Source organism: Nerophis lumbriciformis, linkage group LG11 (genome assembly GCF_033978685.3).
Source record: "Nerophis lumbriciformis linkage group LG11, RoL_Nlum_v2.1, whole genome shotgun sequence".
Classification (NCBI taxonomy): domain Eukaryota; kingdom Metazoa; phylum Chordata; class Actinopteri; order Syngnathiformes; family Syngnathidae; genus Nerophis; species Nerophis lumbriciformis.
In genome coordinates this window covers 39065855-39083144 of record NC_084558.2, presented here as the reverse complement: position 1 = coordinate 39083144, position 17290 = coordinate 39065855, and the positions used below count along the sequence as shown (strand labels likewise).

At 39.5% G+C, this 17290-nt stretch overlaps 1 protein-coding gene across 4 annotated transcripts in view; it reads left to right on the top strand.

Annotated features, from left to right (window-relative positions):
• vti1a (vesicle transport through interaction with t-SNAREs 1A) overlaps positions 1–17290 on the top strand; it is a 309169-nt gene that overhangs the window by 86304 nt on the left and 205575 nt on the right. For all 4 annotated transcript variants that reach the window (XM_061966622.2, XM_061966624.2, XM_061966621.2 and 1 more), the window contains one exon: positions 11092–11176. In XM_061966622.2, coding sequence (XP_061822606.1) covers positions 11092–11176 — 85 coding nt within the window. The remainder of the gene's footprint in view (positions 1–11091; positions 11177–17290) is intronic.

Genomic DNA, 17290 nt, shown 5'->3' with positions numbered 1-17290 from the left:
ACTCGTCGCGGCCTAGCCCTCGCGGCTCTCGCTGCCGGCGACAGCCGGGTATGGGCCCGACGCTCCAGCGCCATCCATTTTCAGGGCTAGTTGATTCGGCAGGTGGGTTGTTACACACTCCTTAGCGGGTTCCGACTTCCATGGCCACCGTCCTGCTGTCTATATCAACCAACACCTTTTCTGGGGTCTGATGAGCGTCGGTTCATCCCGCAGCGCCAGTTCTGCTTACCAAAAGTGGCCCACTTGGCTCACCAGGGTGAGCCCCACCCCTTTCGTGAGCGCACTGCGCGCGGAGTGACCCCTGTTACGCGCCCCCGGCAACGGGGGTGGCGGGCAGGTAAGCTGCGCGGGCGGAGCGCGCGGAGTGACCCCTGTTACGAGCCCCCCGGCCACGGGGGTGGCGGGCAGGTAAGCTGCTTACCTGCTGCGCGTGACGCCGGCCGCGGCGAAGGCGGACGAGGCGGGGTGTCGGTGCGGTGGGCGCGGTGGTGACTCTGGACGTGCGTCGGGCCCTTCTCGCGGATCACCTCAGCTACGGCTCCCGGTGGGGCCCTCTCGGGGGAAGGGGCCTCGGTCCCGGACCCCGGCGAGGCGTCCCTTCTCCGCTCCGTAAAAGTGTCCATCTCTTTTTTTCTTCTTCTTCTTCTGTTGTGGCATATGCTGCAGGTGGCTGCTCGTTTTTCGTATGTGGGTAACAACATTTAACTATGTATATATATTTCCGAATTGGTTTAACTGCCACCCGCCTGAATCTATTTAAAATCTAATTTTTTTTTATTTCAACCGCCCGACCCGACCCGTGGATAAAATCTAAAAATTTTTTATTTCAACCGCCCGACCCGCGGATAATCCGCGGACTCCGCGGTTGTGTCCGCAAACCGCGCATCTCTAGTACACACAAACGCATACACTTGCTGTCATGCACATTTTGTCCAATCAGAAGCCTGAAAAAAGAGGAAATAGCTGACTTGGTAGCATTACACCTCCTATTATGTTTATTTTTATATACTTTAGACCAGAGCTGGGCAAATATCGGGGGCCACATTGAGATAAAAAAATGTGTCTGGGTGGCCAATGTGTATGTGTGTATAAATGATACATACACATTTAGCTGTAAAAATCTGCTCTACAGTGTGTGTGTGTGTGTTTGGGTCCCTTTTTTTCAGGAACACTAATACCAAAAGTCACAATGTCCGATAGAATTCTAAAAAAAGTTATGACAGACCACCTCAAAAAAAACGGAATGGAATTTTACAGTTTTTTACTGAATGGGACACCCAAAATGTACATTAAAATAAAGAAAGTGTGATTTACAATATTAACTATGAACAATAAAACACTGAATATTAACAACATATGAACGTCGCTCCTCTTTTACTTCTCAGATCAAGCAAAACACAACAAAAATGTAACAAACAGCAAAATATGAATGCAATGGGTAATAAACACCTACAATTTGATATATTATCACTTTTATGCAGACATTAAAAATTTGCTTCCGCATCTGTTCCTGACACACGCATTTGGGGCTGGCTGCTCTGAAAACAAACCCCGCACACTCTGCTTTGTTCCTCGTCTGAGCTGCTGTGACATAGATTACCGTAATAGCATTCAAAAGCACAGATTTCAACCATTGAAATACTTTCTATAGTTCAAGACTTACAGTCATTTAAAAACAGCACTGCACATCATAATGGCAGCTACAGTTTTGATGTTAAAGGTCTAAAAAAATTATGTAGAACGTCCGGTGGGCCGGATTGAAAATCTTAAAGGGCCGTATTTTGCCCAGGTTTGCTTTAGACGTACAATGACATGTACATTGTCTTTAAAACCAGCCTGCACGTACACAGAGCCCTGGGAACATTATTAAAGAGCGCATGCACGCCTGTGCTGCAATCATAGAATTATAACATGTTCCGCAACATGGTGATATATTACATGTGCAGTGAAATTTACATTATTTCTAAAATCAGCACGCACTAACGAGCCAAGGAAACCCTTTTGCATGTTTAAGGGCCTATATAAAGTCACGGACGTGCATGTACCACTGCAAAAACCTTGTGCAATTATAAAGCATTTAATCATCGATATAGTGATATGGTACATGTGTAATGAATATCAGTACACACACTACAAGGTTTTTTTCTCGGTTTTTTTGGGTGCTCTTAACGCGGGTACACAGTCGCGCCCGGCTTCTCTACAAAAATAGAAGCAAGACACGCAAGTTAAAGGGGAACATTATCACAATTTCAGAAGGGTTAAAACCATTAAAAATCAGTTCCCAGTGGCTTATTTTATTTTTTCGAAGTTTTAAAAAAAATGTTACCCATCACGCAATATCCCTAAAAAAAGCTTCAAAGTGCCTTATTTTAACCATCGTTATATACACCCATCCATTTTCCTGTGACGTCACACAGTGATGCCAATACAAACAAACATGGCGGATAGAACAGCAAGGAATAGCGACATTAGCTCGGATTCAGACTCGGATTTCAGCGGCTTAAGCGATTCAACAGATTACGCATGTATTGAAACGGATGGTTGTAGTGTGGAGGCAGGTAGCGAAAACGAAATTGAAGAAGAAACTGAAGCTATTGAGCCATATCGGTTTGAACCGTATGCAAGCGAAACCGACGATAACGACACGACAGCCAGCGACACGGGAGAAAGCGAGGACGAATTCGGCGATCGCCTTCTAACCAACGATTGATATGTGTTTGTTTGGCATTAAAGGAAACTAACAACTATGAACTAGGTTTACAGCAATAATACATTTGGCAACAACATGCACTTTGAGAGTGCAGACAGCCCATTTCAGGCGCGCTAAGAACATATATTTTTCCACGATTTCAGCACTCAGGTTAACCATACCTAAATAGACACAAAATACTGCATTACACAAGACTACCCGAATGTACTCGAATGATTGAAAAAAAAAGAAAGTTTTTAAGCTAAATTATTGGTAAACACAGTTTATGTGTAATAATTTACGTAAAACGGCGAGTAATGAATAACATTTTCATCAATTAATATATTCTGTAGACATACCCTCATCCGCTCTCTTTTCCTGAGGGTCTGGCGGCAGATTTCTTTGACTTTATCATTGGAAATGCATCTGCTTTGAGTGTCGCAGGATATCCACACATTCTTGCCATCTCTGTCGTAGCATAGCTTTCGTCGGTAAAGTGTGCGGAACAAACGACTGACCATTTCGTCGGCTTTCCCCACACCCTCGTATTTTGAACAAATTTCGTCCAATATCTTGCCACTTTCGCATCTTTGGGCCACTGGTGCAACTTAAATCCGTCCCTGTTCGTGTTGTTACACCCTCCGACAACACACCGACGAAAGTGAGAAAATGGCGGATTGCTTCCCGATGTGACGTCACGTTGTGAGGTCATCGCTCCATAAGGGAATAACAGTAAGGCGTTTAATTCGCCAAAATTCACCCATTTAGAGTTCGGAAATCGGTTAAAAAAATATATGGTCTTTTTTCTGCAACATCAAGGTATATATTGACGCTTACATAGGTCTGGTGATAATGTTCCCCTTTAACTTCATGATATGTCGTTAAACAAGGACTAAAAACATAAAATATTGTTGCACCTTTTTTATGACACAGAGCAAAAAGTCTTGCTTGTCAAAATTGTCCTATCAATTGGCGGTTCGACAGCAATCGTATCCAAAACAGCTGACCGTCATTAGCACTGCCGGGAGTGTCGCAAAGATCATTTTGATGTGTCTTTTTTATGAATGTTGAATGAAAAGAGCAGCATGTTTACGTTTAAACGTACATTAAGTCCTCTTGTAGTGTGTTTAAAGCCAGCAAGGCAGTGTTGTTGAGCTTGGAACTGACAGCGCACAACGGTGACGTCATCACAAGTCTCCGTTTGTGCCGTGTCCACGCATACGCTCAGCGGAGAGTTTTAGACCTCTACACTTAAATATGATTGGATTTCGTCTTTGTCAATTATTTTCGTCTTGCGTATTTTCGTCTTGTTTTTATTCGTCGACTAAATTTCGTCATTGTTTTCGTCAACGTGCATTTGTTCTGACTCGTTATCGTCCTATTTTATTCAGGGTAAAATAGGTTGTTGACAATAACTAAGACGAACATTTTAGTCAACAAAATGAACACTGCACTGCATGCGTAGTTGTTTTAGACTTAAAAAGCCTTAAACAAAAACTTCCCTGCTGTGAGATGTTACATGATGTTGGTGGTATACAGCTTCTTGTGCTAATAAAAATGGTTAATAACAATTTTTTTCACATCTTTCTGTACACAAAGTACATAAAGGCTGGTTCTTGGTTGTTCACTAGGAACCAATGTGAACCAAATGCATGCTTCTCTTTCCTGGCTAAAAGTGCAGAACAGGTTGTCAGCTAATACTCTTATATTGTTCAAATCAGTAACCGGTAGTAAAACTCCTGCTTTTCTCATGGCCCAAATAGTTCACAGTAGCACTATACATGATCATAATAGCAGGGCGTCCAGTGAGGGGCATTTTGTACTCCCTCGTCCCAGGAAGAATGCTTTGCGGAAATCTTTTATTTATAGATCTTTATCGCTCTGGAATAACCGGCCTCAAATTCTCACCGGCATTGAAAGTAAACAGGTTTTTAAAAAGAAAGTAATATTTTATCTGAGTCTTTAAATTAGTTTGCTCGTTGGTGATTTGTTTGGTTTTATATTGTGTAGTTATATTTATATGGTAATTATTATTCTGTGACTGTAAATTGTTTGCTTGTTTTCTTATTGATGCTTTTATTTATTTATTTATTTTCTGTATTGTGTAGTTATAATTATATGCTTTTACTTGTAATTGTATTGAATTGTGGACCCCAGGAAGACTAGTGGGTTGTTGAGGCAACCAGCTAATGGGGATCCTTAATAAAAATCAAAATCAAAAATCAAAGTGCCGTTAACTAAAGGCTTAGTGGCCACATGCGTGGACAGCACATTTTAGCTCTTATTTCCAAAATTGTGTACACTACTGAATTGGGGTCTTATGGCCGCTTATGTGGACACTTGTACTGCCATCTGGTGGTGTCAGAAGAGTATAACATTCAATGGAATTTGGGGGAAAAAAAGTGTAAAAATAAGAATTAGCATGTAACTAAACATAAAGTACACGTTTGTGTACTTATGGACTAAGTACATCATATAAAAATATATTTCTTAGTTTTTATTCTAATTAGGGTCCAATAAGCCCAAATAGCAAAGAGAAATAAAGAAAAAGCGTGTAAACAAACAGCTTGGGCCTTAAGAGGTTACTGATGAATACCGGTATCGATAAGGAATATCGGTATCGGTATTGGTAAAATCCAAACGATCCAACATCCCTAATTACGACTCATAAAATAAATCTCGGACAGCGGTGATGGCTAACGAACAACACGACAGATTGCTGGCAACCACAGTTTAGCCTGGTTCGAAAAAATCAATCCAATTTTGTGGTAAAATTAATGTTTGAGGTTGCATAAAAACCTTGCCTGCTTGTTGCATGAGTCTAGTCTGTGAACATCAAAGGATTACGCAAATTATTTTGATTTTTGTGGCTTGAAAAATACACAAAAAGTTGGGAGTGCCCTTGTCCTGGCATTAGACACACAGATGTTACACCTCAGATTCAAAGGCGGAACATTTGTCCCCCATTCTGTGTCGCCAACGTTTATATAGAACTGGGACAGACTGGTAAATGTGTGTGATCATCCTGGTCTCTTTGGCTCGCCATCTTGTCCGTGCCCGCTGCTTTTTAAGCGCTAAAAAGCCTCTTCGCGATTTCAAATGACATCTGTCAGTGGCACCAAGACGAGGGAAAGGAAGGAAGGAAGGCGTTCAGAGGGAGATCTTTTCCTTCCCCATCCCTCTTTTTATCAAACTTTGAAAAGTGTGTCGACCCCCCCTGCCTCCTTTGTGGTTTTTCATTTTCTCTGGAGTGATTAGTTGCTACATGTTTTGACAGCTCAAGCAAATCTCCAGATTTTTACTTCCTCCCCCTTTGGCCCCCTTCACTCATGTGGTGGGCATCAACCCTTGTCAGAGAGGCGCTTGTCATTTATCATCACGTTGTTGTTTGTTTTTTTGGTGTCAACATGCAAGTTTTTGCTTGCTTATGCCATTTATGATCTGTTCCAATGAAGGCAGTAAACCACATTGACCTGGAATAATACAATACTGAAAAGCTCACAAAACAGTTTAAAATAAATAAATCAAAGGAAAACTAACAAAAGTTGTGTGATATCGCCATTATCTTAAAATTAGTGTCATAGCCTCTGTTGTTTGCTAACTTTTCATCAAGCTGTATCAACTAGGGGTGTCCCAATCCAATATTGACGTTGAGTATATCAAATTGCATTTAAAATCTCTGACACAAGCAATCCTGCAGCGTGTTTACTTGTGCAATAAACATATAATGTTGGTATTTTTTTGTATTTTAATCAAGTCATTTACACAAGGTAAACATGGTCGGTTATAGGCTACTAGGAGCTCGCAGCTACACAACAACTAAGCACATAATAGCAAACTCGCTAGTGGGGATATCACAGTATGAAACATTCTTATCATTGTTATTGTGACAAATTATCACAGTTATCATTATTATCGCGGTATTTTTAAATGTGCTTAAGTCTTTTAAAGGGGAACATTATCACCAGACCTATGTAAGCGTCAATATATACCTTGATGTTGCAGAAAAAAAGACCATATATTTTTTAACCGATTTCCGAACTCTAAATGGGTGAATTTTGGCGAATTAAACGCCTTTCTAATATTCGCTCTCGGAGCGATGACGTCACAACGTGACGTCGCATCGGGAAGCAATCCGCCATTTTCTCAAACACCAAGTCAAATCAGCTCTGTTATTTTCCGTTTTTTCGACTGTTTTCCGTACCTTGGAGACATCATGCGTCGTCGGTGTGTTGTCGGAGGGTGTAACAACACGAACAGGGACGGATTCAAGTTGCACCAGTGGCCCAAAGATGCGAAAGTAGCAAGAAATTGGACGTTTGTTCCGCACACTTTACCGACGAAAGCTATGCTACGACAGAGATGGCAAGAATGTGTGGATATCCTGCGACACTCAAAGCAGGTGCATTTCCAACGATAAAGTCAAAGAAATCTGCCGCCAGACCCCCATTGAATCTGCCGGAGTGTGTGAGCAATTCAGGGACAAAGGGCCTCGGTAGCACGGCAAGAAATGGCGGAAGTTTGTTCCCGCAGACGAGCGAGCTAAACCCCCCTGGATGTCTTGGCTCACACCGTCCCGAAGATGATCAAGAGAAGAATATCGACCCTAGCTTCCCTGGCCTGCTGACATGAGGGTATGTCTCCAGAATATATTAATTGATGAAAATTGGGCTGTCTGCACTCTCAAAGTGCATGTTGTTGCCAAATGTATTTCATATGCTGTAAACCTAGTTCATAGTTGTTAGTTTCCTTTAATGCCAAACAAACACATACCAATCGTTGGTTAGAAGGCAATCGCCGAATTCGTCCTCGCTTTCTCCCGTGTCGCTGGCTGTCGTGTCGTTTTCGTTGGTTTCGCTTGCATACGGTTCAAACCGATATGGCTCAATAGCTTCGGTTTCTTCTTCAATTTCGTTTTCGCTACCTGCCTCCACACTACAACCATCTGTTTCAATACATGCGTAATCTGTTGAATCGCTTAAGCCGCTGAAATCCGAGTCTGAATCCGAGCTTTTGTCGCTATACCTTGCTGTTCTTTCCGCCATGTTTGTTTGTGTTGGCATCACTATGTGACGTCACAGGAAAATGGACGGGTGGTTAAAATCAGGCACTTTGAAGCTTTTTTTAGGGATATTGCGTGATGGGTAAAATTTTGAAAAAAACTTCGAAAAATATAATAAACCACTGGGAACTGATTTTTAATGGTTTTAACAATTCTGAAATTGTGATAATGTTCCCCTTTAACAAAGTTTTATCAAAAAAACACACAAACAACACATCCAAAATTATTTACCTTGTAGAAGAAACATTATTGTAGATACAAACACTGTTTCATAGACCAAGTAGAAAATTAATGTTTATAAAAAAGCAACACAAGTATTACAAACCAAATAATATGGTAGAAAAAATTGACAAATAAATGAAATACTTGTGAAGATTGTGCAAGATAGCAATTTATGGACATAAAAGATAACATTTAAGAATTTAGCAAAGTGGCACCTGATGGCCAAAAGACTTAAATGCACTTTTTGTCCATATAGATTGAAATAGTGTTCATGTTTGAGATCTTGTCTTATACATAGGGCTGCACAATTATGGCCAAAATAATATTTAAGATGATTTTTTTTTATCAATATTGAAATCATGATTATTGATTATGCTAGGTAAAGCAGAGTTGGGGTGGAGTGTGAACGCGATGCCATCATGTAATTTGTAATGTCTAATAAAAAGACAATAGATAAACGTTATCGATATTTTTGAAGACTAGTATTTTTTTTTGTTCATTAATAGTATCAACGTGTCAGCTTTTTATCATTAAATGATGCCTTTATCTCTGTTGGTACATTTTTAAAGAGAGAGAGATATTTTTTGAAGTGATGTACATTTATATGTATGTGTACATGCTGTGTCAGGACAGATCCAATAAGAGTTTGAGCAGAAATATGTCGTTGAGGAATTAACTATACACAAATTAAAACATTAACAAATTGCTATGTCACATTTAAGGTAATACCTTTGTAACATGAAAAAACCCCACAAGTAATGTAAAATAACATGGTGTTTACTTTTTGATATCATTATAAAACACAAAGCAGTTTGGCTAATGAAGATAAAGTCAAATAAACAAGCTTTGTTCTTCTTTCACAACACCAAGTGGTTCAGTACAACAGTTTGGCCCAAAAAAATAAACAGGAGTGATACCTCTCACATCGACAATCACTAGACACAATCTTTACAGCCTGCATTTGATTCGATGAGATGACAAAACATTTAGCTACTATTGATGTTATTGGAACACTGATAAAGTTTGCAATTAAATAAAGGAGGAGTGAGCAACCCAGTAAAAAAACTAAAGACTTTATAAACAAGTTGTGGCAATGTTCACGACACATCGCCTGCTGCATGTTTCCTCACGTCATTAACTCTGTCACAGTAGCTGATGGACGCTATATTGAGAAAATAAAAGCATCATCAAATAGTTTTCCCCTTCGCTGTATACTTTTAATGCGAGACGAATGAGTCTGTCTCCAATATTGTCTATACCTGTCACCATCTAAAAACTGCAGTGCACTCTTAAACGCACGCCGAGACTCCACGGAAATTAATAAGGTCTGAAAAACACTAACCTATTTGTTATGAACTGTCTACTTTTTTCCAAACACTTTGAACCCTGCGGCTTATAAGACGAAAAATATTGTTTTCCCTAAAACGTTGTGGGTGCAGCTAAGACATGGTGCGCTCTATAGTCCGGAAATACGGTAAAGTGGTAATTTCTTTTTGACGACACTGAGTAGCCACAATAATTCATTAAGTTAGGCTCATGATGCAATAGCCCAAATGATGCGGGCACATACTACATTTTAAAACTGCCATAAAATTCTGGCTCAGTTCAACCTCTACCTGATCTGAACCAAAATTGATCCACAGCAACTTTCCGAAGCCTTAATAGAATAGAATAGAATAGAAAGTACTTTATTGATCCCTGGGGGAAATTCAGCACCACAGTTAGCTCACAATAGACAATGTCTGCCCAAGGACACAACGGACGTGACTAGGATGGTAGAAGGTGGGGATTGAACCCCAGTAACCAGCAACACTCCGATTGCTGGCACGGCCACTCTACCAACTTCGCCACGCCGTCCCCATTATTCACATGTGAATAATGCAGGTTTATATGTGGTTATAGTGTATATATATTTTCTCATTCTGTTTTGCACACTCTTGGAGTCAACATGTGCATAGTCATGTGTCATGTACATAGTGTATATACCCCCTGGCCCCTGTTTTTTGTATATATTGTTTTTCAAATCACCTGACATGTATACTGTGTATATGTACATAATTTATCAATTTTTTTAACGTAATTTTTTATATACATGTTACAGGTTATATATCTTGTATTATTGAATGTATCAAATGTGATGAATATTTAATGTACCACAATGGAAACAAGCCTTTTGGCTTTTTGTGCCATCCATTTGCCTTTTTAAAGCATTACATGGATTAAATTCTTTAATATTTCAATAAACTTCTCAATCAATCAATTTGTTACTGGATACTTTCTCTTATGCCTCTGCCCTGGAGACTTTATGTGTAAGTAATATGCAATAATAACGAGTTGATATTTGTTTATAGTGACAAATGTTGTGTTTTAGACTGCAATATTCTTAAGGACACTTATTACGTATGTCTAGTTAGTAGCTTGTGTGCTATAGTGTGCTTAGCTTTTGTGTAGCTGGTAGCTTTTTGTAGCCTACCATGTTTACCATTTGTAAGTGACTTGACTAATATACAAGAAAAGACCAACCTTGTGGGCTTATCGGAGGACATTTAGATGTTAACTAGCTGTCTAGCTTTGCACAAGCAGGACTGCTTGTATCATCGGAGCCTTTATATCAGAGAGTTTAGATGCAAGTCGATACAATAATTTTCAATGTCTATATCGAATCGAGGAACTTTTACCTGCATTTTATGAACTCTGATATGCACTGTGCTGCAAGACGCACAGGTTGTCGGCCATTTTGGGTCTAGGGTTATATTTAATTTCCCCACCAGTGCAAAGTCTTCTCGTCCAGTATTGAATCGAAAAGGGCTTTTTTGCCGTCGTTGTTTTGGTTGCCCAAGATGAGGCGCTGTCACCTCTCACATTGTCAGTCTCGACATGCATGCGCTTGATATTGCATCAGCATTCAACACATTGTCATCCATGAAGGTTACTGCCAACCTTGGCGGTGTTATTGTTGTCTCTGTGGACACGCTTGGTCTCCATGTATGTATGTGTTTGTGTTTATGTGATGCCTTTCTTTGAAATGCGTCCCAGCACTCTCAATCAATTTTTTTTTTTTCTGTTTGTTTTTCTCAGACGTCCGCCATTTTTTCCCCTTCTTGTCTATTTGTTGCAGAGAGCGCATCTGTTGGACAACACAGAGAGGCTGGAAAGGTCATCGCGGAGACTGGAGGCCGGCTACCAGATAGCAGTAGAAACCGGTAGGTGTTTTTCGGATTGGGGGTGTATTTGGAGATAGCGGGTGAGGATGAGTGAGCGACAGCAAATTGGCTCGCTCATATGTGAGGTGGGTGGAAATGTGTGTTTGTGCGTCGGGTGGGGTAGAGGAGGGGAAAGAAATGGTTCCTTGACGTCTGATGACATTTTCGGGAGCACATCAAAGGTGAGGCAGGCTGGGAAAGAGAAAGAAACGTACAGGCGACAGATCGAGCGCCGCTCCCGAAGAAAATTCATGCATCTCTTCGCCAGTGTGTGTGGGGTGTTTTATTTTTTATTTCATTCTTACGCAAATAGACAAGGGTCCTACGAAAATAAACACAGCTGAAGTTCCTAAATCAGGAGGAAGTGGAAAAAACATAAAAAAAACAAATCCATGCTTATTATTAATAAGGTTGTTTTTATAAGACCCTCATTTGGAGCTTGAATAGACTTAACCAGTTAGTTTTTTTCCTTATCCTCCCTTCCTCGGCAGTCAGCACATTCCGTATTCCTCAGAGACGTATCAAAGCCCTTGTTCTGCGAGTATCAACCGTGGCTTTTCCCTCGTTGTAGTTTGGAGAAAGTTTGTCAATTTACACTATAAATGGCATGTGCGTGCGACACTGACAGATTTAATAATTCAAGTCAAGGAAGGTTCGTACGCAGACCAGCGCCTTTTTTTTTGTATGTTCCTTGAAACCCGTAGCTATAGTCACAAATTCATAAACACGATCCGTTCCCTGCTTAAAAATGCCGCCACAAATTCTGTGAAAGCCCACATATTTTTTTGAGAAAAACAAACCATCTAGTTTTTGCTGTAATCTTCCAGTAGAGTTGGTGCTGTAAAGTCTTAGCTACCTCCCAGGCTTGGGTTTTATCTCCAGTCGTCATTATCCACATGACCCCTGACTCCTCTGTCACCGGCGCCTGACCCGCCTCACAACAATGCCCTCCGTTTATCCCGTGCACTTGGCTCGGTCCACGCCGACCTGCAGGGGTGCGTTTGTGGTCCGCCTCGCCCCCCCTGCGCGTTTAATCCGTGACCCCTCGCTTTACCCCGCTGTCGATACCGGCCCTCCGCTCAGTTGCACAACCTGAAATGGCGCGATGCACGCGGGTCAAACATGGCAACCGCACAAAGAAGGAGGATGATGCGCTGGGAATATGCAGTTCACCAAGTTTGACTCTTTTGGAAATGCTAAGATTTGAAAGGTTGCACGTTCGAACGGCATTTTTAAAAATAGTTTCATCCACTCTTTGGTACAAAAAACATATATATCCACATGAAAATATGTGTACGCTGTCCAAAGCAACAGGTGGCGCTGTAACCCTTAACTGCATGGCCATAAAATAAGCCCTTATTTATAAATGTAAAATGTAAATGGGTTATACTTGTATAGCCCTTTTCTACCTTCAAGGTACTCAAAGCGCTTTGATACTATTTCCACATTCACCCATTCACACACACATTCACACTGATGGCGGGAGCTGCCATGCAAGGCGCTAACCACGACCCATCAGGAGCAAGGGTGAAGTGTCTTGCTCAAGGACACAACGGACGTGACGAGGTTGGTAGAAGGTGGGGATTGAACCGGGAACCCCCAGGTTGCTGGCACGGCCACTCTCCCAACTGCGCCACGCTGTCATTTGTCTCACTGTGTTCAAATTTAGCACACAAAAATAATATAACATATCTGAAAACTCCCATCTATGTGCGCATTTAAAATGTTGTTTACAACATGTTAGCTAATCAGAAGCTAGGAGAAAGCCAATCAGGGATAAGGTGCAGTAAAGACAACGATGAGTCAACAAAAAGTGGGATCGACCATGTGGGTAAAGCACAAATTCCTGCCACATGTCAATAGTTCAAGTTAATAAAGTAAACAGTTACATATAAAATTGAGAATAATGACTAAAAAAGACAAAACCAACGGCTTCCTGACATCAACAAACAAAACTCGAAATTTGAGTTTCGTTTATATGCCACACTGGCCTTTAAAGATATGCTAACGCAACAGGTGGCGCTACAACTCCAAAAGGTTCATCCATTTAATCCAATCAGAAGCCGGAAGGAAGTCATACAGGGAAGTGCCAAAGAAACGACATTGACAAGTCAACAAAAAGCAGAAAAACGAGCATATATTCAAGCAGTCTTTCTTATCCATAGCGCCTCTTGTCCGGCTGCAAGATTCCCCAAGAGGGCCGCCAAAAGAAAACTGTTTTCTGCTGTGGTCTGTATGGGCCGCAGCGGTTCTCAGTTGTAATACACTTTTCCACCCCTTTTGGCAGTATTGACAATATCAAACCGAAGAAGTCTGGAGCTAAAGTCATAATGAAGTTTCTTAAGCGCAAAAATGATGACTAAAGTGGTGAAGCTGTATTTTTACTTGCACATACATTTTATTGACGGTTTATTTAAGAAACATATATATTATTATTATGTATTATCAATTCAGTTAGAATGTATACTGTATTTTTCGAACTATAAGACACACTTAAAATAATTTCATTTTCTCAAAAATCGACAGTGCGCCTTATGTACGGAATAATTATGGTTCTGCTTACCGACCTCAAAGCTATTTTATTTGGTAATTGGTTTAATGATAAGTGTGACCAGTAGATGACAGTCACACATAAGAGATACTGTACGCGTAGACTGCAAGATGACACCAGTAAACAACACAAACACTTTAAATGTTTTATTGAGAATATAGAACATTACACAGGGCGCTCAAAAATCTGTCAAAATGTTTTAGTACGACTTTGGTAGGCTATGATTGTCGTAGCATTACGGCTACCGTAGTCAGACGTACTGTCCTTCAACATACGGGTTTTACTATGGTGTGTGTATAAGGACCGCAAAATGGCATCCATTAGCAGAAATATTTTCTGGCGTTTTGTTTTGCAATATTATGCAAAAGCAACTTTTCTTACCTTCTGGTACCTGCTGATGTGTATTTGGGATCTGCATAAGTCCTGAAAATGTGCGCGAGTCCGCCACTGTAGTCCATGCCGATGCCGTAGTCGATAAGCTTCTTCTTTTTCTCTATATTCTTGTTATGGGACATTCACCCTCCGCTGTTGCCATTTGTAATATAAAGTAGTGTAAAGTTCTAACTTACATCTGTCAGTAGACTCGCTATGTAAGTGTCAAAACCTACCGGTGTAGTGAGTTTACATAATTTACCCACGGAACTTTAGTTATTAGAGAGTTTCGGTCGGACGGTCTTTCACGGGACACATTTCCGGCTCTTGACCCACGGATGAGGAGATGCTGCTCCGTTATTGATTTAAGTAAAGTCTGAACGTCATTAAAACAGTTAGCTCAAGACGCTGTCGAAGGTGAGCCACGTAAATAAGACCTCCCACAAATCGGCACATCCTGAAGCGAAGGTCCGAAAGCGACTTGAAGATGATCTGTAAAACATAATCTATGCAACATTTTGACCAAATAACCACCATTACATGTTATGTAGACCACAAGGAAGTGTTTTACATTTAGAAAAAAATCATAATATGACCCCTTTAATGCGCCCTATAATCCGGTGCGCCTTTTGTATGAAAATAGACCCGCTCATCGGCTTTGCGCCTTATAGTCCGGTGCGCACCTAAGAGTTTAGTTTTTTGAGCCAATCAAGAGGCTGATAAAAGTAATATAGTGAAAAGGCACAATCATTCATCACCAAAATAAAATAATTTGATGGGGAAATCTGTGAATCAATAAGGAGGCTGAAGAAAGTAAGATATGGAAAAAACCCATTTTGTTATCCAAAAATCTAAACAAACAAACAGAATATACAAAAAACTGCACCAAAGAAATATACAAAACAGATGCAATCATTCAAACAAAAATGAAAATACAGACAGAATACCAAAAACAATTATATTTTTGGGGGAAATTTGCAGGTTACAACCATGCGGAAAAGATGCAATTTGTCAGCCAAAAATCTAAACAAACAAACAAAATGTAAAAAAAGAAGAGGTGCGGTTTTGGTGTAAAATGTGTTATGTAGTGATATTGGAAACGTGTTGAAAATGCTGATAAATCCGAATGCTAGTTTGCAAATATAATCCTGTACAATTCTTATTTTCATACTCTTTATTTACTCAGCTTTGTCTGAAAGCCTGTTTTAGCTCAAGACCCATATTACAAATGTGGTTTATTTTCTTCTGAAAAATACACATCATCTATTTTCTATCGGCGGCCCAATAAAAACTGCCCAGACTCATTTAGAGCCCTCAACTCTGATGGATGTGTGTCACACACTGATGTTGTTTACAAAGGCCACGCAGTGTGTTGAGTCTTTATTTTCATTTCGTGTCAACTAAGAACGGATCGCTTAAGAAATGCTCACTTAAAATAAGCTTGAAAAACATAAATTATTATAGTGTAAAAATAAAATTGTCTACTCTCTCCCCACGTGGGTATTATTTTGAGCTAATTTAAAGTCTCCATCCTAAATGGCACTCTGGCCTTTAAGAACTGTAATCCACCACAAAGAAGACATTTTTTATTTCAAAGAGAACGATCCCCAGCAAAGTGTGTCAATTCTGCAACGTCTCTCGTAATGACCAGGAACAAAAAAAGCCGGAATGCTTCTGAGTCACATTAAAAAGAAGACAGAGAAGGAGGGTTCTTCTTTTTCTAAGAAAGGACAAATCTTCACACTGTATCATCATCAAGTTTTAAACATTTTTATATTGTTTCTCTTCCCACCGTCGTCTGGAGTGTATTTAAAGCAAACAAAGGCTTGTCAAACGCAGTGAGAGCCCTCAAAGGGATATGGCGCACACTCTTTGGACACGCTGCGCTATTTATTTACCAGCCGGGTTTTCTTTTTGTCTCATAAATAAAGTATAGAAGTTCGTTAGCTAACAAAAAATACAGCAACAAAAAAAACAGTAGGAGATCAGTGACTTGAAAGGCCAGACGTTGCAAACAAGCAAGATCCTTTGCAGAGAAAGAGGAAGGGTGGGCACTTAAGACCGTTTTTATCACTTTGGACTCCATGTTGAGTGATTTCATACATTTTAGTCCTTCTCTTCTCCTTTGAGTGTATTGATCAATGCTTGATTCAAAAATTGCAAGAATGATTTCATCTGACTGATGAATATTTTTCATATGTGCACACTTTTGTATTTTTTTTTAGTATTAAATTACCCTGATTAGATTTTTTTTTACATGTATAACGTAACATTTTTTTTTTTACTTTGTGCTATAGCTGTACTGTCATAAATTAACATTATTTTATACATACTTTTTTGTAGAATTAAAAATAATTCCTATATAAATACATCATTCACATTTGTTTGGTGAGGTTGTTTCCTGACTTTCATTTAAATTTTGTCAGTAAAAAAAAAAATAGTAGTTATGTTCTTAACAATTGTGTGGTACTATAAATCTAAAATAATTTAAAATTATGCATAATATTGACAGGAAAAAATACATAGATCCGTTTTCAGACCTAGAATAGACTCTAAATGTCATTTAATTTTGCACTGTTAGTTTTTCATGCAATTGGCCTTTATCATAATTTAGCACATAATTAAAAAATAACCAGTTGTGCTGAATCAGTCACTTTTTATTGTTGACGGTAATATTTAATATCATTTAATATAATATACAATAAGCTTTCACAGTTTTCCCACAATATTCAAGTTCAAAATATTTTGATTTATATTATTTTTATATTTATACTTAAAATGTAATCATTGATTGTGTGTTTTTTTGTGTGTAAATGTGCTTTTATTAGTATGAATCATAAAGGTAAATATAATTATATTATTTGCACAAATATAATTTTCATGCAAGAATATGACATCATTCTAAAATCACTTGGAATTGAGGTTTAACTACTTACCGATAGTAGAATTAGATTTTACGTGGATTTGTGGAACTTGACTAGAATGAAGAGTGAACATGCAATTGAGCGATATAAATACAGATAATTTTGCAGCATAAATTGGTACAAGAAGACGAAGACTTGCCACTCTGCATATAAAAGTGTCCACACAAACACACACAGAGCACTTCTAAGGACAGTCGTCTCTGTGTCGTGGGAATCGGCAATCGATACCAAAAAATGAACACAGCTCATTAGGGATTGATTTCAGTC